This window comes from Carlito syrichta, unplaced genomic scaffold (genome assembly GCF_000164805.1).
Source record: "Carlito syrichta isolate Samal-C Ts95f unplaced genomic scaffold, Tarsius_syrichta-2.0.1 Scaffold304348, whole genome shotgun sequence".
Taxonomy (NCBI): domain Eukaryota; kingdom Metazoa; phylum Chordata; class Mammalia; order Primates; family Tarsiidae; genus Carlito; species Carlito syrichta.
In genome coordinates this window covers 78579-106424 of record NW_007248444.1, presented here as the reverse complement: position 1 = coordinate 106424, position 27846 = coordinate 78579, and the positions used below count along the sequence as shown (strand labels likewise).

General features: G+C 52.1%; 1 protein-coding gene across 1 annotated transcript in view; it reads left to right on the top strand.

The window, feature by feature from the left end:
• Positions 1-24935, top strand: part of MYT1 (myelin transcription factor 1) — a 69749-nt gene extending 44814 nt beyond the window's left edge. Inside the window, exons 11-23 of the mRNA XM_008059749.1 lie at positions 1107-1321; positions 2952-3076; positions 3661-3930; positions 6605-6759; positions 8048-8110; positions 8226-8294; positions 12396-12458; positions 13184-13267; positions 16516-16737; positions 18593-18684; positions 19319-19422; positions 22415-22558; positions 22985-24935. Coding sequence (XP_008057940.1) covers positions 1107-1321; positions 2952-3076; positions 3661-3930; positions 6605-6759; positions 8048-8110; positions 8226-8294; positions 12396-12458; positions 13184-13267; positions 16516-16737; positions 18593-18684; positions 19319-19422; positions 22415-22558; positions 22985-23125 — 1747 coding nt within the window. The 3' untranslated portion in view covers positions 23126-24935. The remainder of the gene's footprint in view (positions 1-1106; positions 1322-2951; positions 3077-3660; positions 3931-6604; positions 6760-8047; positions 8111-8225; positions 8295-12395; positions 12459-13183; positions 13268-16515; positions 16738-18592; positions 18685-19318; positions 19423-22414; positions 22559-22984) is intronic.
• Positions 24936-27846: the final 2911 nt, after the last annotated feature.

Sequence of the window (27846 nt, the reverse complement as noted above, 5' to 3'; positions counted from 1 at the left end):
GCTGATCTCACTCTTACCCTTCTTGGGGCTGCTTACCCTTCTTGGGGAATGGGTGTGTGCCCACCCCTGGTGATGCCCAATTTACCCTGCAGAACTGGCCCATCATAGTTGCAGAGTTGTCCTGGCAGTTCCATGTGCCAGGCTCTATTCTCAGTCTCCACTTATGTTCTGGTAGTGCACAGTGCCCTGGGAGCTCTTACCATCAGCTCCTTCCTAATTCCATTGATTGCCAGACTGATTTCCAGACTGAAGTCATTGCTTGGTCCAGACAGGAGGCCTCCTCCTCTCTGAGTTGAGTGGTACAGAAGACTTTCTGTGCCTGTGTGGTCACCAGCTTCCACTGCCAGTGTTCCTGTCTCCTGTGCCCTATAGGCCAATGACTTCATGCCATCTTTTCTGTATTTAAAGTCCTGGAGTCTTCCAAGCATGTCAGTCATTACTGAATGCTTGCAGTAGTCTTTTTATGCCTGTTGTTAACTCTTCCAGCAGCCCCCCCTCAAGGGGCCACCTCAACTGGTTTTAAAAAGAGGATAACTGAGGGCTGGATCCCTGGCAGAGTGAAGAAGGGTCAGGCTTGGCCCTGAGGCCACTCCTTGAAAGGCGCTCAATCCAACCAATATCCCTTTTGGATTTCCCAACTTCTTCCTTGCTGGAGAGTTCTGGGCTGTTCTGCCTTGGGTCATCTCGCTGTCATCCTGGGCTGTGCTGCTGTTGAGCTTTCTGCCAACGGCTCACACTCATGGTAGCCTAGCTGTTTGAAACTTGCTCTCCTAAGTTCTGGGGAAAGTCTCAGACCCTCCTCCCTCTGGCTAATGTTGTCAGCATGAGGACAGGTCATCGTTTCTCCAGAGTTCTTATTGCTTCCTCTCTGCAGGCAGTTCTTCTTTGTACAGATCATAGGCCTTCTTTGGGAGCACTTTTCCCTGGGGATGAAATCCTGACCAGGCTTTGATAGTGGGATATGGGAGGGGAATGTCTCCCTTTGTCTCCTTTCTCACTGGGTTCTGTGGGATCCCTGCTTGGGCTATGGGATGGGGACTTGGGGAGCTGCATGGGGTCCCAGGGTCCCATCCTCACTGGCTGTGCATCCTTGTACTGCACCCCAGGCCTATGTGCTTCGTGAAGCAGCTCGAGGTCCCTCCGTATGGGAGCTACCGGCCCAATGTGGCCCCCGCCACACCCAGGGCCAACTTGGCCAAGGAGCTGGAGAAGTTCTCCAAGGTCACCTTTGACTACGCAAGTTTCGATGCTCAGGTTTTTGGCAAACGCATGCTTGCCCCAAAGATTCAGACCAGCGAAACCTCACCTAAAGCCTTTCAATGTAAGTTGGGGAGAATTGTTCTTGTTTCTCTTCGTGTGTTGCTCCTGGGAGGGGCAGGATTCAAGGGGCAGTGGAGGAGGGACCTCTTGAGGAGGTAGTAGAGAAGGAATCTCCACCCTCGTGGGGGGACCACAATGCAGGCCTGAGACTTTGGCTGTTCCAGTGGGCCCTGTGGTGGCTTTCTTGGGGCCTACATCTCACCCTTGCTGCGGCCTCCATGTTCATCATGAACCTGTATGTGTCTTCCAGTTATCTGTGAAACAAAACCCAGGTCCTTTGAACATGTATGTCCAAAGACTAAAGAGTAATTTCATGGATTTGGTTCATTCTGAGAGAGACCCCTCTTCCCACTGTCCTCATGCAACCTGTTTAATCCCAATGTGGTGGGGTGTTCATTTTCTAGCACTGCCTATGGGGAGGGCTGGACTGTGGGACTTGGTGGGGCCAGGTGACAGCTGGGCTGAGCCCCAGTACTCTGGCAGGAAGTCATTGCTTTTCTGCTTGGGGACCATTTTGCTGAATATAATGTGTTATTTGTGATATTACTAGTAGGTTTTCTGGGTAATTGTACTGACAAAAATCATTCCTATAAATTTTCAAGAACAATGCGTCCTATTTTCTTATCACTTGTTGCACTAATGTGTGCAATAAGCCCATTAGTCCAGGAAATGCATGTGAAATGGAAAAGTACCCTAGTGTACACATGAAATTAGGAAAGGCATCTATCTCCTGGTGAATGTTGTCAGCTACAAACATGACAGTGACAAGCTTCCTATGTGTTAATAATGAAAGTACTGATTGATGAAGCTACCAGCCAGGGTGCGATCCTCTATTCCTAACTTTGGCAGAACCTGCTTCTTAGGATGGAGGACTTCATGCCTCCAGGCGCACACATGCCTGGTTAGACAAAGGTGTGTGGTGGAGGCGGCAGAGAGGGGGAGCTCTCAATGAGCTTTACATATGTCTAGACCTTTCTGGAATATACTGGTGACATCATGGTTACCCAGAAATTTGTGCATGAGAGTGATTTTATGGCCACAGTACACTTACTAGAAAAGATAATAATTTATGCCTTCATTTGTCATGTTTATTTGAGCAATAATGTTGCTTTATCAAGGCGGTGATTGTTACTGGGACACTAAAGTCAGCCTAAATAGGGTTAGGCCCTTTTGAAATGATGTAACAAAATTTTCCTACTTGGGTGATACGCCAAACACTCATCCTACTCACAGAATTCTTCAGTTCATCAACAAGCATTTGCTGGTAGACAGGTTACTTTGTTTGAAATACCAGGATTGCTGGAATGTCTTTGCAGGGTTTTGCTCTTTCTGCCCAAACTATAGTCAGACAAGAAAGGAGATGGCCTCTTCAGTCCCCTAAAGGAGGACGGGTGGGAGTGGGGTATGTGAGGATGTGGCAGTGGGATGGGTGGCCGAGCCCCTTGTCCATAGCGGTGCCCTGGGCCCTCCCAAAGTGCCCCCGCCCCAGAGTCTGCGTTGCTGCTTCTGTTCAAAGTGTATATCAGCCTGGTATTGTTCCCTTTTTACAGCCAAACCTTTCCCAAAGGCCTCTTCCCCCAGGCACAGTCCCTCCAGTAGTTATGTGAGGAGCACTTCATCCTCTTCTGCAGGCTTCGACTACTCACACGACGCCGAGGCTGCACACATGGCCGCCACTGCCATCCTGAACCTTTCCACACGCTGCTGGGAGATGCCGGAGAACCTCAGTACGAAGCCACAAGACCTCCCGAACAAGGTTAGTGCTGGGGAGCAAGGAGTTGGTGGAATCTGCAGTCGGGCCCACCTGCTTCCTACATGAAAAGTCCCTAGGAACAGCCGGTGTCTAGTTATAATACTCTTTCTTGCTTTTTCTGCCTCCTGGCCATGGTCCCACATGACTGCAGAGAATGGATGGATCTCCCTTGGGAGATTCCTGTGAGCTGAGCTAATGGGGACCCAGGGCTGTGCACATGCCAAGTTCCCATGTGTTTTTCTCTGAGTGTGAGGGCTGGGCATACATGTGTGCAAATACCCTGTTCAATGTATTTCCTGTGAGTCTCAAGCTCACTGACCGGTTCTCCTGGCTTAGTGGACCTGATCGTACCCATGCTTATGGCATGTTTCAAGGGACTGGTTTTGTGCTGCTGAGAGGCAACAGGAATTGTAGGGCCTTCTTCATGGGAGATCTGGAAGTAGCAGTTGACATTTTTCTTCTTCCTGGCTGGCTTCCTTCTCTGGGAATCAGTGTTCTAGATTCTCTGTCAATTTGATCAACATGTACTGGAAGGCACTCGTGGGAAGGGACTGGAATCCATAACAGATTTCACTCTGTCTTTGTAGTCTGTGGACATCGAGGTGGATGAAAATGGAACCCTGGACTTGAGCATGCACAAACACCGCAGGCGGGAGAGCACATTCCCTGGTGGCAGCAGCTGCAGCAGCAGCCCTGGTGTGAAGTCTCCCGATGTCTCCCAGCGCCAGAGCAGCGCCAGCGCCCCCAGCAGCTCCATGACCTCCCCCCAGTCCAGCCAGGCTTCCCGCCAGGACGAGTGGGATCGGCCTCTGGACTACACCAAGCCTAGCCGCCTGAGAGAGGAGGAGCCTGAGGAGGTGGGTGCCGGCGTCAGGCGGCCGCTGCGCTCGCCCTAACCAGGGGCTGCTGCGACGTTGGCTTTCTTCTCCAGGCAGCTCCTCCTCACGGGCTCTGGCAAACCGCTAGGGATTCATCTCTTCCTGTGCAGGGCCCTTCACCTTCCTGGCGCCCGGGAGGGGTTTTCTACTACAGGGTGGTGCTGTAGCCTTGTCCGTCAAGAAGGAGGCGGACTTCTCACTTCTGGAATGTGGTGACCAGCACCGTGTGGGCACCCTGGAGCCTCTCAAATTCCAGGAGAGGCTCCAGCTTCCTCGTTTTGAGCCTCCCACCAACCTGCAGAGCACATCTGCCATCCAGGCAGGCCTGGCTGCTTGGCTCCTTGGGCTGAGGTAAATGAGGAAGCTCCAGACCCAGGGCATCCCTGTGGTGGGCAGTGGCTCAAGTCCCTGAGACCCCCTAGGTGTTGGAGCTGTGACCTGGGGAGCAGGAGAACTTTCCCATCTCAGGAGTTCCTTAAAACATGTACAAGTAGTGCCCTCAGAGGCCAACTGGCTCTGGATTCTTCCCTAAGCTGGCATGTCCTGAAGGATGGCCTGGGGTCCAGGTGGCAGCAGCGCAGCAAGTGTGACCCTGGCAGGCCCCTTTCCATCTCAAGCCCCTCAGGAGGAGGAAGGGGTGCCCACGGAAGGAGCAGGGCCAGGCCTCTGAGGCGGGTGGAGAGGTGGGGCCAGGCCTCTCCACAGCTCAGCTTCCCTGGGATCCAGACTCCTGCATCAACTCTCATGCTGCCCTCATGTGCCTCGTGACACCCCATTTTACAAGGGGTAGCCTGGGCCCCTGAGTAAGTCACAGGGCTCTGCCAATGGCTCCCATTCAGGTGTCAGGTCCCAGAAGAGGCACTACCCCAGACTGAGCCCTGAAAGGAGAGAGGTGGCCCTGGAGCCAGGTCTAATGGAGACTGCTGAGCCTGGCTTCCCTGTGTTTGGTGGGAGCCCTGTCTGGGGGGTGGGTGCCCTCCTGTGTGGGTCCTCCTGTGCCATGTCTCCACTGTCTGCTGTTGTCCTTGTGTCCTCCTCCTACTCACAAGACTAGGTCGCTCCCATCTGTTCCCTACCCTCACCATGTCCTCTGGGTCCACTGGCCGTGACTCCTCAATTAGCTATTATCTTGGCTTCAAGTGGGAGGGTGACAAACACACTGTGTCCTGGGCTCCTTCCACATCTCCTTCCTCAACTCCAGCTCAGCGCTGGCCTCCTGGGCTACTTTGCCCCCTCCTCTTCTCCCTTAACACACCCTCCCAGGAATACAACCGCCATCTGTGGGGTGACCGGGGTCTCAGAGACCCCAAGGTCCTTGTCCACTGAAGCTGGCCCCCACACTCCACTAGGCAACTATGGCCAGTGGTCCACTTTGCAGCCCGGAGTTATAGCTCATGCCCAAATTCCCTCTCTCCTCCCACCCATCTCCTAGGCATGGGTCACCCACGGACATACCTCCTGAGTCAGGCCCTTCCTCTCTACTGCCACTGTGGGCTCCTGACTCAGATCCCCCTTCCAGTTCTGCCTGAGACTCCCTTTCTGACCTGTCTTGGGTAAGGCTGCCACCTACTCTGCAGCCTCACCTCCTACACTCCCTGCCCCTGTCCCTGGGTATTTCGGGCCCCACAGGCCTAGAAATGCTCTCCTATTCAGGAATAGTCTCCTCTCTCTGCTTCTGACAAGCCCCCATTCATCCTGAGACTTAGCTGAATATGTGCTCTGAGGTAAATTAGTCACATTCCCCAAGACTCATTCAATTATAGTGATGGGAGTAATAATGGCAGCACCTACAGCATCGACAAGATCCACCATCCAATTACCCAGAGACTGCTGTCATACTGGGGTGTGCACTTCATAGGTACTTCTCCATTTGATCCCCCAAAACCTATGAGAGGACTGTTGTTAGCTCAAGTGCAAAAGTGTGGTATCTGGGCTGCAAGACGTTGAACTACTGGCCTGAGACACACAGCAAGTACTTGTCAGCATCGGAATTTGAACTGTGGTTACATCTATTCTGCAGAATGTTGATCTCCTGGCCCCTCAAGTTCTTCTCACGGCACCTTGCATACCCGTGTCTGCAGCACATGCCCTCTAGCCCAACCTTCCATTCGAAGCCTTTGTCAATTACCTGCTGTGGTCAAGGCATCGCACTGGTGGGGGTGTCAGGCCAGGTGGTCTCAAGGTCGCCATGATTATCATAATTGTTATGTTATTGCTCTCACTTTGCCATCTCATCTACATGACATTTCAACAGCATTTATTTGTGCCTTCTGTCTATTGAGCACTGTCACTGGCTTTGAAGGAAACGGTGTCCTGGTGTTTATGCTGTGGGATGACTTGATGGAGGTGACCCCCATGCCTGAGGCTATAGTAGGTGTCAGGAGCCAGCTGTGCTGGGCAACATCAGGCCTTTTTGTTTGGGGGGCAGCTCAGGAGCTCGGCTGCAGTGAGGGAGGAACCAATTCCTCAGGGGTGCTCTCTTTGTGACTTTTTGGGAGGAACTAAGTTTTTCTCCCTTGTTCAGAATATAGGAGACTCCGGGAAATGCTTCTGTGGACACTGTCCTGAAGGGTCCCTCTCCCTCGCCCACTGGGTTGGGCACCTGGGCCTCCCCGCCAGCTGGTTAAAACATCTCCCTGCTGGTTTTTTGCAGTCAGAGCCAGCAGCCCATTCTTTTGCTTCTTCTGAAGCAGATGACCAGGAAGTGTCGGAAGAGAATTTTGAGGAGCGGAAGTACCCGGGGGAAGTCACCCTGACCAACTTTAAGCTGAAGTTTCTCTCCAAGGACATAAAGAAGGAGCTGCTCACGTAAGTCCCCTCCTTGGCTGGCACAGCTCCTAGAAGACCCTCTGTGCTCTGGGAAGGAGCAGGTCCTTGTCCCAACCTATGATGACCAGGTCTGCTCAGTCCAGGGTCTTCCCACACCCTGTTCTGATTGTTTTGAACCAGGCAACTCACCACTGCACTGTGCTGGGCTTTAACGCAGTCTTCTAAAAGTAATTAAGAATAAGGAGAAGGTCAGGTGCGGGGGCTCAGCCTGTAATCCCAGCCCTTTGGGAGGCCGAGGTGAGAGTATTGCCAAGCCTAGGGGTTTGAGACCAGCTTGGGCAACTTGGTGAGGCCTTGTCTCTACAATAAATCACACACACAAAAATTAGCTGGGCATGTCTGTAGTTCCAGCTACTTGGAAGGCTGAGGCAGAAGGATCGCCTAAGCCCAGCAGGTCGAGGCTGCAGTGACTGTGAGCGGCCACTGCACTCTAGCCTAGGCGACAGAGTGAGACTTCAACTCAAAAAAAAAAAAAAGAATAAGGAGGAGCCCCAGCTCAATTCGCAAAGCAGGACAAAGCAGAGCAGGAGGAGAGCTGAGGAAAAATGAGCAGAGAGCTCTCAAGAAGCTCTGGGGCAACCAGAGGCCCCAGTCCTCTCCCTGAGGCCACAGTGAGTCACCTTCTCTGGGCTCCATGTCCCAAGGCCTGGAGTGCACAGCCATGGGACTTGCCCCCTCAGCTCTGGCAACCCAGCTGCTCCAAGGCTGCCCCTCTGAGAGAGTCTACAGGTTTGAAACCCAGCTGCTGGCGATGCAAATCATCCATAGTCAGATGCCAGTGGCCTTCAGATGAAGCCCCATTGCCAACCGCCATTTCTGGAAGACTGAGAAAGGTTGTGTTTGGCACTTGTACCAAAGGTGACCCAGCTCTCACCTGCACTCAGAATTGATTCCTGGGCTCCCTCTTCTCCCTACCCTGAAGCCCACTAGTTTCCTCACACCCTGCAGCTTGCCCTCCCCAAGACTGCTGGATCCAACCTCAGTGGAGGGGTGTGAGGCCAGGCTGTTTCAGGGCCTGCCTACGTGTTCATGGGTGCACACAGGGCACATGTGCACACACAGTGCTTGTGCTTCAGAGGCATCCTGACTTCAAGTTCAACTTTAATTTGGTTATGTTTTCCTTCTTGAGTTAAGTTGTGTGGGAGAAACGTCCAGGCTGAGAGGTGAGGGCTGTGCTCAGAGGAGAGAAGGAGCTACCGCTTGGCTCATGGGCCTGGCCTGGGGCAGGCCTGGAGGTCTGTTCTGACACTCTGTTTTCTTTGTCCAGCTGCCCCACCCCCGGCTGTGACGGCAGTGGCCACATCACCGGGAATTATGCCTCCCACCGCAGGTTCGTGTCCCACTCGGGTCTGGCCTGGCCTGGGTGCTTCGTGGTGGGTCTTCCTCCTCTCTTCCTCTGCTCCCCCTCTTTGGCTTACCCCAATGTCCCATCTCTTCTCTTTCAGCCTCTCTGGTTGCCCTCTTGCTGACAAGAGCCTCAGAAACCTCATGGCTGCCCACTCTGCTGACCTCAAGTATGTTTGCGCTCCCTGACCTCCTGTCTCTTGAGCGGCACCCTTGCTTTGCACTCTCCTTCCATGAGGCTCCTGCAAAAATCAGCCTTCTCCAAGGCACTGGCCCCAGGCTGGCCCCCTGCTCCCTTCTGGGATGGGGCTGAGGGGCTGGGCTGTGGAAGGGCTGATTCTGCTTGGCTGGGGCTGCTCTGCCTGTGCCCCTGCTCTGAGCACTGCTGTCTGCCTCTCCTTTGGTGGCTGGAGGCTGCTGCAAACTCCTGTGCTGCTCTTGCCCTGTCCCCCACCCTCAGCTTCTCCTGAAGATCCCCAACAGGGCTGTCTGGGCCTGCTTTCCTTACTGCCCTAGAGATGTGGGGGAAACCCAGAATGGGCTGAGGCTTGAGTCCTGTCATGGTTCTGTGGCTGCAGGTGATGCAGCTCTTGCTAAATGAACTGGAGGCTGATGACAAACAGGAAGCTCCTCAGCCCCCTCCTCCTGCGACTGCCCAGCTGCTTCTGCCTTGGCCTTGTGCCTGCCTCCGTGCTTGTGCTTCTCCTTGCTGGGCCCACCCCTTCTGCTTCTGCACCTCCCTAGCCCTAGCTCACAGCAGGGCAGGTCCTGTGGGCACCAGCTAGCCTGCCTGGCAGTCCTGCACAACCCAGCACAGGCACCCAGAGGTTTCCAGGTATCCATGTCCTCTTAGGGCTGGAGTCAGGGCCTGGTATGGCCTTTGGTTTTCATGCCTTCAGTTGAACCATGACTGCATAACCTGTGTGACCCTGAGCCGGGGGGCTCAACTGGAATTGAACTGGGGCCTCAGAGGAAGGAGAGCCCATTCTGATCTCCTCAGGTCACTCCTCTCTCTAGCTCGTTCCATTCTGGGTCCAGACAAGAGCCAGGGCGCTGGTGCCTCTGAGACGAGGAGATGAAGTTGCTGGAGGCCTGTAGGGATCTGAGCTGGTTCGGAGCAGGACAGGAAGCTCTAGGTCCCCAGAAGCCCCACCGCAGCTTTGTTTCTGATCCTCTGCAGAGACTGATCTGAACCCGGCGGCCAGGAGGAGTGGCACTGGGTGCTTCAGTTCTCACAGATAAGGCCGGTGTGAGGCCTGTCATCTCAGGGCTCTTTCTGGATTTAACAGCTTTCACATAATCATTTTTTGAGGCTCAGATCACCACAGCAGATGTACACATTTAGTTATTTATTCATTCTGCCCCTCCTCTTGTCTGGCCCCAGAAGCCCAGAGTTGAAGTACTGTCCTGAAGCTTCAGGGACTCCCCTCTTTTCCTCTTTCCTTCTTCTCTTGCTGTCTTTCTTGTATTCCCTTTTCTTATTTTCTTTTCCGATTCTGCTGTCTTTTCTAACCATGATTAGTTTCTACGGTTTTCCAATTTGAGGGCCTGAATAATTCAAGAATGAGTGAAGTGGCCTCATGTACTCAGTGGCCCAAATGTTATTGGTGTCCTTTCTGTCCTGAGAAGCAGATGCTCAGGGCCGGTGGAAGGAAACTTGGCATGATCTGGATCTGGAGACATGGCTGTCTGGGAGAGTTAGTGCTTTTTTAAGACTAAGACCATGTGAAGAATGTTAACCAAATATGTCTTTGGAAATAGCAAAAAAAGTCTTCCTTGTGTGAAAATGAACCGCTCATTAGCCCCAGCAAGGTCTGCAAAGGCAGCTGAGGCAGCCTGACTCCCTCCAAAGTGCCTCTGCCCCATTGAGGATCTCTCCATGGGAGGCCACCTCCTTATTGCCGTCAGAGCGCAGTGTGGACTTGGGACGATAGTGGCTCACCCCACCACGTGCCTTGGTGTGTCCATGCTTCTTGCTCTCCCACCTCCCCTCCTGTCCAATAGGGCATCAGGAGTGGGCTGCTCCTAGCCAGGCCTGTGGCAGGGGTGGGTGAAGGTGGCCTCTCCAGAGCTGGGGCAAATACGATCTTTTTCAAGGCCTCTTTAGTGACATCTGGATGCAGAGACAATCTTGCATGATGTGTTTTCTGTGTTTTAAGTGAGTCTCAAGAGTGTTTGCTCTTCCCTTTCATGTGCCTGGTGTGGTCAGAGACTGAGAATACTGGGCTGAGAGGACACAGCTACTTCAGGCCACTCAGCTTACCGTGTGTGTGTGGCTGAGGTGCCACCAGACACCTGCCAGGACATGATGGGCTCTGTGCAGGATGGAGGACGATCCCACAGCATAGGGATAGGGGTCAGAGGTGAGACCTGGCATGTGTCGCTGAGGCAGAGGGTGTCCCTCAGACATGGTGCTTCCTTCTGCCCAGACAAGGTGATCAGAACAGGTGGCAGTGTTCTTGAAGCTGATCCTGTGGGTCCATGGGGCATAAGGAGCCCCCAGCAAGGACAGCTTCTCCTCTGACACATGAACACTGTCCTCTCTTGGACACGATTCTTGAGACATGCTGCTGAGGTGGGCTTCAGTGAGGCATGCAGGATGACCTCACTTGTGTGTCAGGTACCTGCTGGCCCTATGGGAGTCATACTACCACCCAAGACTCACTCACAGGTGCCCTCAGGGTGTGTCTGCACTGCTGTTGACATCACTCCAACCCAGAGCTGTGCTTACCCCCATCGAAACCTGGGACAGCTATGGGTCTGTTGCCCCGGCCACCTGAGTGGCTGCTGCCCAAAGTGCTGAACCTGAGTTCTGCTCAATGCTTCCCTGAGCTGAGACAAGGAACAGGAGCCCCGGGTGGCCACCTGAACAGCATCTCACCCAGGAAGTAGGGGCAGTCTGTCTTAAGTTCTCTGGATGTAGCCTTTCAGAGATCAGGGACATCCTGACGTGACACATCTCCATGCTGGAGGTCACAGTGGTCCCATGAAGACTGAAGAATGATTGACAGGTCAGCCAGAGAGGTGCCTGATGTATGACTCACAGGGCAATGATGTGGGATCCTGAGAACCCTAAGAAGGCATGCCGAGAAAACCCTGAGGGGCTGGAGAGCAGATTATAGGAGGTGGGGCCAGCACTGCCATGCTGTGGGAGTTTTTGGGTGCCAGGTTGTACCTGGCCTCCTCTGTCATCCGAGCAAAGAGATATCCTGCCCCAAAAGCCTGTCACCATGTGTGCTGGTGGAGACTCCAACAAGGAAGGGTCATGGTCACAGCACAGAAAGTGAGGTATTCACCCCAGGGCCTGTGTGCCAAGGTGAAGTGCCTGTGGTAATGGGCTGATCTCACACAAACACTTAACTCTTGCCTGGTCTGGATTGGGACCCTCCCAAAGTGCAGAGCGCAACCTGATGGGGGTTGGACCCACCCACAGGATCAGGATACCTCCACCCACTCTCTAACACCAGCAAGAACGCACACATTTTCCTTCAGTGGACATTCAGGAGAAAATTAAGAACATCTATGCTTGTAATATTAAAGTGAAATTATTTTTTACCACCTTATGTGATGCATTCATCAAACATTTTGGGGTGTATAAAGTTGGATTTTCATGCCTTGAATTTTCCTTCCTTACCCTCTGCTGTGAGCTACTGACTGTATGAACTGTGCACTCACACTATATGACAGCCAGGCCTGACAAAACCAGTGCTATGTGCAATGTAGCAGATGTGCAAAAAGCATCTGTTCATTTGTCCATCCCTGGTGGTCACCCTCTGTGACATTCTTAGCCAGTCCAGGAAGATGAACTGTCTTAGGTTCCTGAACACCTGTGTTTAAAGTTGTGGCTCAGATGTGTTCCCCATGCTTCTCTCCAACCTAGACCTGATGGAAAGCCGATGTGGGAGCCCATCATCTCCCTTGGCTACAGTAGACCCAGCAGGCCCGTCCCAATGCCCAGGCTTGGTGTCTGGGCATAAAACTTGCCCTTGAACAACAGTTGGCCGCTTTCCTCTCAGCCTTCCTGGCTCCCTTTGGGGAAACTAGGAGACAGAGTACTGAAATCCTGAGATGACCCCCTCAGACACCCTGTTGCCGGCAGTGGGCAGCTTGGGGCAAGCATCAGCGGTGTTTCCCTGTGGACCGGCAGTTAAGGACCCCAGTCTGGGGAAGGTAGGGTGGGCTTGCAGAAGGCTTCCCTCTGGTGGGTCCCAGGGCTTTGGGCTGGGGCCAAACGCCATGGGCTCTGGCACCAGCTCTGCTTTTCTCTGCAGGTGCCCCACGCCTGGCTGTGATGGCTCTGGCCATATCACAGGGAACTACGCTTCGCACCGGAGGTGAGCCTGCCACACCCTCAGGTCCTAGGCCAGTGGGAATGGGTGGGGAATCGCTCCCTCAGACAAAGGTATACAGTTCTGAATGAGACTTGAATGTTGCTGGCACCTAGAATCCATTTCCATCTTCTTTTTTTTTTCTGAGGCCGGCTCTTACTCTGTCACCCAGGCTAGGGGGCAGTAGCATGATCATGGCTCACTGCAGCCTCGACCTCTGGGCTCAGGAGATCCCTCTCCTCAGCCTCCTAAGTAGCGTACTACTATAGGTGCATGCCACCATGCCCGGCTGAGTTTTTTAAAATTTTTATGTAGAGACCAGGTCTTGCTATGTGGCCCAGGCTGGTCTCGAACTTCTGGGCTCAAGCAATCCTCCTGCCTTGGCTTCCCAAAGTGCTGGGATTACAGAAGTGAGCCACTGCACCTGGCCCCATTTCTCTTTCTTTAATCTGAATTGTTTATATTTCTAGAACCTGATCAGGTTGCCCTCTGAAGTAAGAGAACAAGACATGGGGGGTGATGGTAACGCTTCTCACTCTGGATGCCTTCTGCAGGGCTCTGTGTCTGCTTCTCACGATGGGTCCATCTACTGGCCTGTTTTCACTCTCTCCCTGGGACTACCTGTGTTACCACTGGGGGTCATGGAGCCTGAGGAGAGAGGGTGAGGTGGGTGGGTGTGAGGAGCTGCTGTTTCAGGACTAAGGTGGACTTTTTTCCTCTTTCCAAACCAGCTTGTCTGGCTGCCCTCGTGCCAAGAAAAGTGGAGTCAAGGTGGCACCTGCCAAGGACGACAAGGAGGACCCGGAGCTGATGAAGTATGTCGGGCTGCCTGGCTCCGTCATTGCTCTGCAGAATTGGGATTTTCCTAAAGTTTATAACTTTAAAAGCACCTTCTGGAATCTCTTTTCATTAATACAATGGACCACGAATGTAATCAATGCTGACTTTTTTTTAATGGAAGTTCTCATACCCTGCATATTGGCACCTATGAAGGCATAAGCCCTAGGTGTTGTGTCCAGGGCACAGGTGTTGGCCCCTCTGACCCTCTCAGGTCTGGGTGTTGGGTGGGGCTGGGAGAGTCAGAGCACTCTGCTGCCCATGTCCTGGAGCCACCTGGGTGTGGACCGCAGGGTGGCCCCAGGGCCTTGCGACTTGCATGACTTTTGTGTAGCAAGAAAGGTGAGGTGCAGGAGTCAAGGAGTTAAGGATGATTAGAAATATGTGTAATCTTTGAATCTCATGTGCCCACACTCCCATACACTGTGTGGAAACTGGTAGACTGAGAGAGCTGGGGAGGGTTGAAACTGGGAATCAGACACTGCTGGGAGAGGAAAGAGGACATCCTTGGCCTTGAGTTCCTGAGGCTAAAAGACTGCCCTCTACTGCCCTTCTCACTGGGGTGAGGGAAGTCTGGCATGGCTCATAGGTAAACCCTGACTCTGTATGCGACCTTACTCAGTGGGGGTTTGTATTGTTGCAAGCTTATCATTCCAGTAGGGAACTCTCCCTGTACTGCCCACATATAAGTGGGGGCAACACTATGCCACAGACTCAGACAGGATGACCCACTGGCCAATTTGCTCTAGACTGAGCAAAGTTTCCCCTGAATGTGGTAAGAGCTGACACCTGGCAAAGTGGGCAGGGGTTCCCCTGGCAGGTGAGCAGTGGAAGTGATGGCTCTAGCCACCTTGTTGCCCAGCCATGGGGCTGGCTTGGTTGAGGAAGGGCCCAGTAGACCCATAGGAAGCAGATTTGCCTTATGTTACTGCTGGGCCAAGAACAGCCGATCCTCATTCTGTAGAGGGGGCAACTTGGCCCAAGACTGGGTTGCTCCTCCTAGCAGCTTCCTCCAGCTGTGCCCACACATCTGCTTGGCCACCAAGGAGGGGCCTAATGGACCAGCATCATGTTCTTCAGAAGGCGACCAGCTGTTTGGTGTAATAAGGCCATGGCTTGTTTATTTAATTTTTTATAATAAAACTGTAAGGAATGCTAAATTAACAATGCAAAATATGTAGTTGTTGGTATATATGAATGCCACATACTCAATGCTGGGATGGCTAAAGGGTATTCTTCCTCCTGAGAATCCAGGAATTTGCCTGTGATCACATAATGCAATGCCTTTATGGATTTAGCAAGGATTTTGCTGGCAGGGATATTACAAGTGAATTGTGCTGCATTTGCAAATGATTAAAATCAAGATCAGCATTTTTCAAATTAACTGGGAAAAATGGTTTTCCTCTTTCTAATGCGCTGTCAATTTTGCTTTTAAAAAAACAAGAGTTCTGTAGCCAAGTGGAGATTGTGACTTTCAGAAAGAGTTCAGCATTTGCAGGACAGATGAAGTTCCTCATGCCTCCATGGCAAAGCAGGGGTGAGGGTGGAGTGAGGACCCTCACTAAGCGCCTCCATTTTACAGGGCTTACCCCCAGCCATAAACCTTAACTGTATTTATAATTGAATAGCATCTTCAAACAAGTGCATACCAAAGCAGAAACGTTAATGATAAACCAAGTCCTGCTGAGGGAAGAGACTTTGTCAGCCTGCAAGCACTGAGATTTGAAAAGGCTGGCAGAGGAAGGCTTTCCTTTTGTGACACCTCTGTGCCACCTAGGATTAAGTCATGTTGGCACTTCGTGGCAAATCCCTTTTGCCACAGCTTTATAACTGGTCACAAAAGTCTATGGAGGTTCTGGCGTGGGGGTTAGGAGCTGAACGCTCCCCCTGTTCTGCCCATTGCCCCCAGAGGGGACCCATGCTACCCCTGGCCACACTGGCCTCTGATAAATGCATCTCTGGTCCCTGGTCCTGGCCATATTCCTCACGTCACTGGCACACACAGCTCCTGCGCCTCACCAAATGCTAGGAAACAGCAGCCCATGTGAGAAGTACAGAGGCCGTGCCCACTCTGGGTCCCAAGTACCTCTTAACGTGATATCCCTGATGGTTCTGAAGGTTCCACACTGGGTGTTAAGAGAGAAAAAAATAATATCTGCAGTACTCTGCATGTGTGCTGCCCCAGGGAACAGTAACAATTCCTCTTGACAAGGAGGGTTAGGGTTTTTGCAATAAAATAGGTAAAAAGATTCAGATTCAGCTGTGTGGGGTGATGGAAGTGCCACCTCCTGTTTCGCCAGTTGTTTGCATGGCGCCACAGCCTCAGCAGGTACCTCTTCCTGGCCCAGGACCCTCAGAGCCCCATGACTGGGAGGGAATCCTGGTTTGAGGGTGCCTGGATGTTGAATATGAAACTCCCAATGTCCCCATGGGGAAGTATCTCTGCTCTGGACTGGGATGAGATGAGCGTGGGCTGGCTCAGTGGATGTCCTACAAGTGTCTGAGTGCAAGGTGGGTAGGATAAGCAAGACAGGTATGGGGACCAAGAGAGTGGCCTGTGAGGAGAGAGGAGGAGCAGCTTGGCTGGGGTGGCTGGAAGGGTGTTCACAGTGGTCATCTCTGTGATGAGGCCAGAGTGTCCAGGCAATGAGCCCAGGACCACCCTCTCCTTCTTGCTGACCTCCTACTGGGCAACACCCTGTGCCCCCAACCCATCCCTGCAGCAGGAGCCTCTGCAGATGGCCCTCTGTCCTTCTGAGGGCTTCCTGCCTTTGACTTCCCTGTACCCCCAGGGACTTCTCTGTGCATGGGACAATGGTGTCCTCTCTTGCAGTCCTGTGTTTTCAAGGTACTCAGCACAGTGAGTGTGTGACAAAGGGTAATTTGGATGAGTTTCATTTGTTGGAGAGAGAAAAGTGAAACTTGCAAGTTGAAGAAATTATCCTAGGTCAGGCATGGGACCTGGTTCCGCAGATCCCCAAATCCTGGTCCAAGTGTCTCTCCCGACATGTAGAGAGGGAAAGCCCTTGGCCCTCTACAGTATGTATACTGTCCTCTGACCTACGCTGTGCCTGGGGCATTTGTTGATCCATACTTACGCTCAGTTTTTCCCCTGAGGCTGCAGGACCCTGCCTCTGTGTGATGTTGTGTCTAGCTTAGGAGGGTCTCTAGGTTTCTCCTCCCAGCTCAGCACCCCTGTATTCACCTCTGGCTTTTCTGTATCCAGATGCCCAGTTCCAGGCTGTGTGGGACTTGGTCACATCAGTGGAAAATATGCCTCTCACAGAAGTGCATCTGGCTGCCCACTGGCTGCCCGGAGGCAGAAAGAAGGTTCCCTCAATGGCTCCTCATTGTCCTGGAAGTCACTGAAGAATGAGGGGCCAACCTGCCCCACCCCAGGCTGTGATGGCTCTGGTCATGCCAATGGGAGTTTCCTTACCCACCGAAGGTAACTGTCCCCCATATACCCTGCCCTCTCCAAGCAGTCAGTAGAGACCCTGGCCTTGGGGTTGGGGGTGAGGCTCCCGAGGGAGGGTCAGACAAAGGCTCAGTGTGACCAGAATTTTCTCAAGATAAAGCAAGGTCAAATGGGTAGCCGATGGGGTGAAGCCACAGAAGCTCTATTGGTACCAGATGATATTATTGGTTACCTTTTCACCATGTCTTGTCTTGTAAGCTTCCCTTCCTCATCCTGATGAAGTCCTTCTGGTCTGGGTGTTAAGTTGGACATGGAGGTCACATGTGAGCAGAGTCCTGTGTCTGACACACATGTTCTCTTGAACAGGCTGCCGACTTCTTAGGAAAAGTTGTCTCCTCTACCTTATGTCCTGCCCTTCCCATTGGACCCACTTTGAACTTTGGGCAGAGGCCTCTGCCTGCTTTGCAAGGCACCTGGCAACTAGACTCCTTCTTGCTTGGGCAGTGGGCCTGGGCAGCACTCACTGGCTCTCACCTGTCCTCTGACATCTGCTCTGAGCCTGAGGGGGCCTAGCTTCACCAACCCCATTTCCTCTCTGTGTCTCATAGTAACAGCCAAGGGGCATGGGGTTGGTGCCTCGTCCTGTCAGAAAATCCTTGTCTGGGCCCATGGCCAGTGCTGACTCTTCTTTTTCTCTCCCCTCCCCTCCCCTTCCCCTGTTTTCACCTGCCTCCTTCCCTCCCTTCCTCCCTCCCTCCCTCCTCCCTCCCTTCCTTCCCCTACAAAATTAATTCTCATTCATTCATTCAACAAAAACATGTATACTATGTACCAAGCCCTAGAGATAGAGCCGAGTGTGTTTTGGGCAGGATGGGTGGGGAGGTGGCCTATAAACAGATAAATAGGTAAAATGCCTAGTATGGTGAATGGTGGCAGGTACTCTGGGAAAAAACAGCAGCAGGAAAGCACACAAAGAAGGTCTCTCTGAGAAGGAGGCTTGAACTGTTGGGGGGACAAGCCCTCAGTGGAGTGGCCGGAGCTGGGAATGACCAACCTGCTGGATAAGGCTGGAGGAGCTGGGAGACTGGAGGTAGGGGAGGGGACGAAAGGAGACAAGGTAGAAAGTTCTGAGCCAGGATCTTTCCAGGCTTCCAGCTGGCAAAGACTCAGCTTTCACTGTGAGTGAGGGGCCCTGGCAGTGAGCAGAGGGGAAACCAAGTCTGACTTGAGCAGCTGGCATGATCTGAGGAGAGGCCAGGAAGGCCAGTGAGGAGGCTACTGGGGCTCAGTGGGCAGAGGAGTCACATTCTGGGCTTCCTAAGGATGTCTTGCCTTGCCTCAGTCAGCCTTTACTTATGGTGTGGATACAACCATTGAACAAAAATGAAATCGTGTCTGGGAATCTACACATTTAAATGCATGTTTCTGTTGGAACATCCAAAGAATCATGTGTGACTGTCATTACCACCATATTTTTGAGGGCCTCTTGGGGGCAGGGTCTGCTGGGAGGGGCTTCTCTGGGAGGTAGGCTGCCAAGTACCACCAAGCAGTTCATGTGGACCTCAGGCCCCTGAGGGAGCAGTGCCCAGAGCAGCAAGGTCCCTGGCCTCTCCTGCACCAGGCAGGGCCGGCTATGACTGTGCCAGAGGGGATGAGCTATGGGGTCGCTCCCCAGCATCCCCGTGCCCAGATGCAACTGCTTCTTCCCCAGGCAGGGCACAAAGGTAATGGAAAGCAATTTGGCCCTAAGGGTCATCTGGAAAAGTGGACCATGTCTTGTACTAGCCCATAATGTGTGACCTCGGATTGGCCACGGTGGGCAAGTCTGGACTGGTCATGGTGTGTGGCCCTGGACTGGTCAATGATGTGTGACCTTTGCTTCCAGTTTGTCAGGCTGTCCCAGAGCAACATTTGCTGGAAAGAAGGGAAAACTCTCAGGGGATGAGGTTCTCAACCCAAAGTTCAAGACCAGTGATGGTAAGCATGCCCTCCTAGGTTTGCCTGCACGTGCCCGGGGACCTGGGTGAGAGAGGACTCAGCATCTCTTTGTACTGGTGGGAAGGGAGTAGGGAATGAGCCCCTCTTGGTATGAGTCATGGTGGAGGCAGCCCCCTTACCCTGAGCTGGCCCTCCTCACCTTGGCTCTGAAGCTCTTGGTCCCGGTGTCTGGGGCTCCTGGCTATTGGGTAGTCATGCCTGCTCTAATCTAGGGCTTTGGCTGGGATCAGAGTCCACTGGCACCTGGAGCCATGTGCTTTGAGTTTGTGGAGAGTTGTGACTCAATCCCACTTAGGTGAGAAAATGCAGGATCATTTGGACAAACTTCCATTGTTATCTTAGCAATTAACACCACCTAAAGAGGCTTAAGCTTTCCTACCTGTGACCCACAGCAGGAGGCAAACAGCAAACACTGGTCTCACAGTTTTCAAGAGAGACTTTTACAGCATGAAGTGTGGGGTATAAGCCCCCTAGAGAGAGAAGTTTAGAAAGGCTGGAAGGGGGCCTCTGCCTTGTGGGGCGGAGTGGGGGGGGTTCTGGTTCTATCTGGAAAGTGGGCTTCCCCCCACACTCTGGCCTGGGGAGCCACAACAGAGGTTTCTCTCTGGGGCAGTGCTGGAGAATGATGAGGAGATCAAGCAGCTGAACCAGGAGATCCGGGATCTGAACGAGTCCAACTCGGAGATGGAGGCCGCCATGGTGCAGCTGCAGTCCCAGGTGAGTGATGCCACCCCAGCCCGGGCTCTCTGCCCTCCCACTCAGGTGTCCATCCTGGGGACAGTGTAGCACCTGGCACACATGGACTCTCAGAATGTGCTGCATGCCAATGTTGCAGCATTTGTGAGTCACATTGAGTGCTGGTGCTGGTGGTCCTGTTAACGTTTTGGTAGTTCCATTCAGAGGAGTGATAAGCACTGTTGGTATTAGTCTCATCTGCATGAGTAGTCCTGTCCCTGTGACTAGTCTTGCTAGTACTAATAGTCCTGTTGGCATGGATCCTCTGAATCTTGACTCTGTAGTTGGGTTCTGCCCCAAGCAGAGCCACTTACCAGCTGTGTAACCTGGCAAAACTTTTGGTCTCTTTGTTCCTCTATTTTTGTTGTTGTTGTTGTTTTTGAGTTGGAGTCTCACTCTGTTGCCCAGACTGGAGTGCAGTGGCCGCTCCCGGCCACCGCAGCCTCGACCTGCTGGGCTCCAGCGATCCTTCCAGGTCAGCCTTCCGAGTAGCTGGAATTACAGGCATACGCTACCACTCCCGGCTGATTTTTTGATTTATTGTAGAGATAAGGTCTGGCTGCCCAGGCGGGTCTTGAACCCGCAGGCTCAGGCAATCCACTCACCTCAGCCTCCTAAAGGCGTGGGATTACAGGCTGAACCACCGAGCCCGGCTTGTTCCCCTATTTCTTCCTCAGTAAAATGGAGAGAATAGGATTCTAGGCTGAGTATGGTGGCTTACACCTGTAATCCCAGCACTTTGGGAAGCCAAGGTGGTAGGATCACTTGAGGCCAGAAGTTTGAGGCCAGCCTGGGCAACATAGCAACACCCTTGTCTCTACAGAATATTAAAAAATGACCTGGGCATGGTGGCACTTGCCTGTAGTCCCAACTACCCAGGAGGCTGATGTGGAAGAATCACCTGAGCCTAGGAGGTCACGGTTGTGGTGAGCCATGATGGTGCTGCTGTACTCCAGCCTAGATGACAGTCAGAGTATGACCCCTGACTCAAAAAAAAAAAAAAAGAAAAAAAATAAGTTTCCACTTCATGTGGTCATTGTCTGGTGAACACATTTCTATGGGGAAAGCATTTAGCATGAGTGTCTGACCCAGAATAAGTGCCATGGATGACAGCTGCAGTTGCTGAGGAATAGGATTACAAATTATTTTTAGTGTATATGTTACATTTCTCTAATTTTCCCCCAAACGATCATTTGTAATCAGGGAAAAAAGCAGTAAAGATCTTCTGTTAGAAGTAAGAACATGCCCCACCCTGGGGCTGCTGAGGAGCAGCGCTGGCAGTGTTGGGGGAGTGGGCAGTAACTGTGTCTCTTCTGGCTGGAGGGCCAAAGGGACAAAGAGGTACCCAAGCCCCATAGGGAAAGAGAGTGGGCCCTCCTGCCCGAAGCTGCAGATAGCAGGTGACACATTCCAGCCACACATATCTTTCCTCTGCTTTTGTCTCTGCTGGCAAATAGGCTCACGTTGGCTGCTTATTCCTCAAGAGCCTATATAAAAATAGCATCGCCCCATGGAGATCAGGAAGGATTTTCGCTCTGTCATGTGTGTGTCAGTGCAGTGTCCTCCTGGGCTCACAGGCAAGAACCACAGAGAAGGGGCCCTGGGTCCTCCTGGCTGGGGTGCCCTGTCTCCTGTGACATTTTTGGGTGTGGAGAGGCAGCACTGTGTGGCTGCCACACTCTCTGCTCCCCGTTTCTTCCCTCTCAAAGTCCCCAGGGCCCTCATCAGTGTTAGTGTCCTTGTGGCGGCACCTCTGATTGCTCTTTATTTGCCAAAACCAATCTTTTAAAAGGAAGATTATAGGCCAGGTTTAGTGACTCAGCCTGTAATCCCAGCATTCTGGGAGGCCGAGGCATGGTTTGCCTAAGCCTGTGGGTTCGAGACCAGCCCGGGCAACTTGGCGAGACCTCATCTCTACAATAAATAAAAAATTAGCCGGGCACAGTAGCATGTGCCTGTAGTTCCCGCTACTTGGAAGGTTGAGGCGGAAGGATTGCCGGAGCCCAGCAGGTCGACGGAGCCCAGCCAGGATGACGGAGTGAGACGCCAACTCAAAAAAAAAAAAAAAAGGCAGATTATACCTTTCACTGGTATCCCTTTGTAAGGGCTCAGAAGCTCCCTGCCCCTTTGAGAGCCTTTGGTGAGTGGTGTCCTCTGTGGAAGAGCAAAGACAAAGAGAAGGCAGGGCCTATGTTTCATGCGATCCTTTTAAAGCTACCTGCTTGTCACTAGGTGGCAGAGGAGAGTGCTCAACCCCATCCACAGCCTCCCAGAATGGAGCTCACCATTCATTCACCTGTAGGAGGAATTATCCTCCTGGGAGGCTCAGCCTCTGCCCCTGTGTCTCCTTAGAGATGCACAGTCAGGTTGTTCCTAACACCAAAGGCCTCAAGACCAGTGTAACCCTTGGCAGGCTCACGGCCAGGGTGGGGAAGTAGGAAGACTTGCTTGTGCTCGGCCCAGGGATGATGTGCCTGCGAGGCCCTGGGGAGGCAGTTGGTTGGTCTTTTTGGTGGGCAGAAGACCGAAAAGCAGTCTGATCCCCACTGGTACAGTAATTCCCATCTCACAGATAGGAGGAGGAAGCACAGTGAAGCTAAGACCATGGAGGTGTTCTGGGTGAGACTGGGGTGCTGTGGCATCCATCCCTCAGGACAGACATCCATGAGACAGCTCTCAGCACTGAGAGCCATGCCACATGCAGCCCTGGCATGGTTGCTGCATCCCCTCCCTGGCTTTCCTGAGGTTAGGCTGTGTCTCCAGAGGGCACCGGCCTTTCTCTTCTCCATCCAGGGATCAGGGTTCTGATAGCCCCTTGCCTGTGTCAGGGCCCCCTACAGGAAGGCAGGGTCCCTGGTTCCTTCCCTACCCCAGGGCTCTGCCCTCTACCAGAGAGATGCGAGGTGCGGCCCAGTGTACTCCCAGGAGGAGGGGGTCAAGTGCAGGTGACACTTTGACTCTCTCTCTGGCACAGATCTCCTCCATGGAGAAGAACTTGAAGAACATCGAGGAGGAGAATAAGCTCATCGAGGAACAGAATGAAGCCCTGTTTCTGGAGCTGTCCGGCCTGAGCCAGGCCCTCATCCAAAGTCTTGCCAATATCCGCCTTCCGCACATGGTAGGCAGCACGCGGCCCTGCTGGCACTACAGCCGAGCTGGTGGCTGCCCCAGGGCCCTTTCAGAGGGTGGGAGGGCAGGATATCTCTCACTGCTCTGCCTCTGGATTTTACTGGAAGGGTTCTGTGCCCCTTGTGGAGGTTCTCTCTGTTCCGAATGGCCTAGTGACCTGAGGACTTTGGTGGCTCTAGCTCTCCCAAATAATGAATACAAAGCAAGACAGTGGTTCTAACAGCAGAAAGTCTGTCACTGGGATCACTGCAGAGGAAAACACTCAAGGTTGTTTCTGTTTGAGGGTGGCACAGCCTGTGCTGTTCCCAGTAGTTGTGGGCTTGTCTTGGGTCACGTGGGGATGTCTCCGTGGAGGTCTCCATGGTGTGGGGCTCACTGTGTGGATGGGGCTTGCCAACCTAATTCTGTTCTCTAGGAGCCAATATGCGAACAGAATTTTGACGCCTATGTGAGCACCCTCACCGACATGTATTCCAACCAGGAGTGCTACCAGAACCCTGAGAACAAGGATCTCTTGGAGAGCATCAAGCAGGCTGTGAGGGGCATCCAGGTCTAGGCCGCGTGGTCCTGAGGAGTGCCCAGCCCAATGCATCATTTACCTCCCTCGCCCTGCCCCGCATGAGGGGATTCCCAGCTCACAGTGACTTCCTGTTCGCAGCCTGGTGTGGCCTCGGCGGGTTTATCCAAAGGGGTGCCTGGAAATCAGTGTCTCCCATGATGCCCCCCCGCTAGGCTTGGGGCTGAGACCGCCCCATGCGAGTGCACGGGGGCACTGAAGTATTACAAAGTGATTTATTTTTGTTTTCTGAAAGAAATCTGAAGAGCAGCTCAAAGTCTCCAGCGGAAGCTCATGGACAAGGTTCTCAGGGAAGTTTTGGAGTTTGCAACCACAGTATTCCTTTGTCTGTCGAGGCTGGGAGGGTAGTGTGGGCACGGTGCGGTGGGCAGGTGGAGCGACTGGTGGTGTCTCAGCCTGGAGGACGTGCCCAGGCAGCGTGTCTGTGCTCAGTGAGGGCCCCTGCGGCAAGTGTGTTTTCTGTTTTGGTTTAATTCCGTTTTGTGTTAAGGATGGAACAAAACTCTGTTCTAGAGGGAAAATTAAGAATAGGCCTTCCAGAAGGCCACTCCAGACAGTTGACAAGTGTCACAGACCATAGTCAGTTCAAGGAATTTTAGCCTGGGAAGCCCCTGGAAATCAGCCTCATGTCTGGGGGTGGCTGGTGACCTGAGGCTGTGCAGACTAGTGTGGCCTTAGGTCACACCTCCCTCTTTGGACGGCAGGCTTTAGACCCTGGGTCTGGGCTCTAAGTCCAGGGACCACCGGGCCAGGCCTCTAGCTTCTGTGCATCCACCCAGGCCCCTGACCTATCACTGCCACATTACCCAGGTCACGACTGGGCTTGGTCTCTGTGTCCAAGGTGATGGAGGTGGAGATAACGTCATTGGGGTCGGGGGTAAATTCCTTCACCAAGGTTTTACTTCTTTTTAGATACATTCAAGATGGGGGAAAAAGGTAAACTTTAATTTAATGTGTTAAAAACACAATGTTCCTACTGTGTAAATAGAGTCCAAGTTGACTGTGACTGCGATTCCAAGCTAGTATTTAAAAGTAGAGAAATTGCACTTCCTGGAAGAAATTAAAAAGTAGTTAGTTTAATTATTCTGTAAATTATTTAATTTTGTCAAGATGTAAGTATTTATATTTACAACCTCTTATGTTAATGTTTGCTATTTATTTAACATTTTTATTTATTAATTTTATACTATTTCAACTAGACCCCACACCAGGGCACCATAAGAGGGACAAAAAGTGAAATCAAAGCAAAAAGAACTATTTGACTATAATATAGGCCACAACAAATCTTGATATAACTTCTAGTTATAATTTTGATGCAACCAAGTTATTTTTTATATATTTTGTTATTTATTCTTTTAATAATGGAATTTTTAAAAAAGTATTTTGTAACTGAGGAATTTTGATAATTTGGGTTTTTTTCCCCTTGGTACAATGGAGAGAAAGACATCTGATTTTCCTTTCCCTTTCTGGGTTCCTTTTGTTTCAGGCAGGAATAACAGCAAATGGAATTCTGTATTTATTATTATTTAAGTGTAGCGCAGATGTGTGTGCTCAGGCGTGTTTCTCGTGTTGCGTTTGTGTGTCGGCTCTTACGGCGGAAGCCTGTTGCTGTGAGGGAGTGCTGGCCACAGGCAGCCTCGAGTGGTCGTGGGACTCACAGGCTGTGCTACCCATCCCTCTGACAGCTCCGATACTGTGACTTTCCTTCCTCAGGAAACTCGTTGAACCCACAGCACTTCATGGTGTGTTTTCAGGGTGATTTCCTAATAAAAGTCCACTCTGACTGTGAGTTGGTGCCATTCCTGATGAGATTTCTCACTCACCGTCCTGGGAATGCGTGGGTGGGTCAGGGTAAGAGGGAGGATGCTTCTATCTCTGGTCTCTCCTTGATATCACACACAGGGTCTACCTGGCATTGGCTTCACAAACAGGTCCTTTGGAATTGTTTTCCCACCCCCTCAGTGGTTCTAGAAGGTCTAAATATTATAATCTGCCCTTTCCCACATGATCTGGCATGTGCAAATTGGAGTTTTCCCCAGGAGTCTTCTCTTAGGGTAGGGGTGAAAAAGTCTTCCTTCTGAGGTTGTTAGACCGGGGTAGGGACTGTAAAATTGGGGCTGCTTGGGGCCATCTCTCCTGGATACAAGGAAGAAGCCACCTATAGTAAGAGAGAGTTCAGACATTCTGCATGGAAACAGAGCTGAGAAATGGAGGTGGAAGATGGAGGAAGAGAGGTTCTCTGGTGACCTTTACAGAAAACTGGTGTGCGCCGGGCGCAGTGGCTCACACCTGTAATCCTAGCACTTTGGGAGGCAGAGGCGAGAGGGTTACCAGAGCCCACAGGTTTGAGACCAGCCCAAGCAACATGGCGGAGACCTTGTCTCTACAATGAATAAAAAAATTGACCAGGTGTGGTGGCGCACACCTGTAGTTTCAGCTACTTGGAAGGCTGAGGTGGAAGGATTGCCTGAGCCCAGCAGGTCAAGGCTGCGGTGGTGGTTAGCATGCCTCTGCACTCTAGCCTGGGCGACAAAGTGAAACTCCGATTCGAAAAAAAAAAGAAAAAGAAAAGAAAAGCTGGTGTGCGTTGGCCTTCTGGGCTTGCGGTGGCTGCTCACCTTCTTCATTTCCACATTTTTGTGTGAGGTAGAGCTCCAGCCCCCACAGATTGAGACTTGAATTTGGGGCTTCTGGTCAAATTTCACCTGAACTGTCAACATGCCTTTGGACCTCCCTGGAAATCCGGCTCTCGAGGCTCCCATCTGATGTGCAAACAAAGGATCAATTTTCATTGACACATTCTTAGATATTATGGGCTGAGTTTGCAGTCTCTGTTCCATCTAGACAGGCTCTACGGCACCTGGGGGGCATTTGGTCTGCTGGGAGAGCTCTAGCTGCTGACTGTGGGCCATCGCAGGCAACAGTCCCACTAGCAGGCTATGCAGAACCCGTGCAGCTGTGAGGAAGGGCTCCTGGGGGTCTCCCTTGCTGAGACTCCGCTGTGATAGGGAGACTGGCAGCCTGGGGTTATGCTCCTTCACATCAGCTTGACAGATGCTGGGGCATGGGTGGGTATAAGCAAGACTGATTCTGAGTTGTCCCCACTGCAAGTGGAGGAGAAATCATTCTGGGAGGCATGAGAGTTAGTTGGGAAGGTGAAGACTGTGATGCTCCTACTGGGGGATGATGTTAGAAAGCTGCACAATCTCACAGTTTGACAACAGCAGAGCTGGTCACCCCGAAGATGTTCTCACCTTCTGCTTAGAGGGACTGGCTAGGCCACCAACCCTGCTGGGAGCTGGGAGAAAGAGTGTCTTTGAGTCAGTTATATGCTCTCTTAGGATTTACATTTTGTACGGGACTCCCACCCCCAGCTAGGCCTTCTCTATCAGCCTACATACCCTCCCTTTTGCCCTCTCCAGAGAATAATGCTTGAGGCTTTATTCAGAAGAAGGGGAGTACTCACCTGACCTCTGAGTCAGGGCGGGGCTCTGGGGTTTTGACAACTTCCGAAAAACTTTCTTCCAGTTATCTATGTTTTAGCCCTTCTCTCATTTCCAGCAGAACCTGGTACTGCCAGTTCTTGAGGGTTCAGGGACATGGACTATGTTGGTTCTGAACTTTCTACACTCTGACTAGAATTTAGTGTTTTGGGTATCCTGAGCCATTTATTTTGCATTTGTGAGTTTTCTGGCTTCTAAATTTTGTTGTTTCCTCCTCTTCCATCTCTCCACTCCTGCCAACTTATACCTGAAGAACTGCCATCTTAGCTTGGTTTAAGAGAGAAGCACCAGCTATTTGGAAAACTGGTGTGCACCGGGCGCAGTGGCTCACGCCTGTAATCCTAGCACTTTGGGAGGAAGAGGCAAGAGGGTTGTCAGAGACCAGCCCAAGCAACATGGTGAGACCTTGTCTCTACAATGAATCAAAAAATTCATTGGAAGACTAAGGCAGAAGGATCACCTGGGTGACAGAGTGAGATTCCAATGAGAGAGAGTGAGAGAGAGAGAGAAAGAGAGAGAGAAGCAAGGTGGATACTTGTGTACACCTACTTTCCTTACCTGGATGCCATTGCTTCCAGTTGATGAGCACCTGACTGTCTCCTTGTGCAGGTGGGAAGTTGGCTGACTGTCTCCTTGTGCAGGTGGGAAGTTGGCTCAGTGCTGGGTTGACACCACTCTGTGAGTAAGTGGGGTCTCAAGTTGAGGTGACATTTTCTCTCATTTAGCACTCTGTCCCACTGAAGCTCTGACCTTTTAGAAGCTGCTAAAGATATGGGTGTAGAGGGTTTCCTAACTGTCAGCTGACTGTGAACCTTGCAGCACAGGCTATTGATATTCCCCAGGGGTTACAGTCTCTGTGCCATTCTCTTCACCATCCTTAACATAAGGATAGTAAGCTTCCCCAATAGAGCCTCAACCTTCACTCTAGCAAAGTGCCAATTGGGTTAAAACAGGAGAACATGCAAGGACACCCTTATCCAAGATGGTGGGTGGCCTGGGCCAATGCCAGGCAGCTGGCCATCGGCAGAGCTGTGGCTCCAAGCCACTCTGTGGCCCTCACTCCCAGCCCCACCTCCTCTCCCAGCTGCTCCCATTGTCTCTGCCGCTCTTGCCTTCCTCTCAGTGTCTATGGCACGCAGGCCTCCGTCTGTGCTGACTTTTCTGAAGTGTAGTCTTTCTGCCTTTATGACTTCCTCC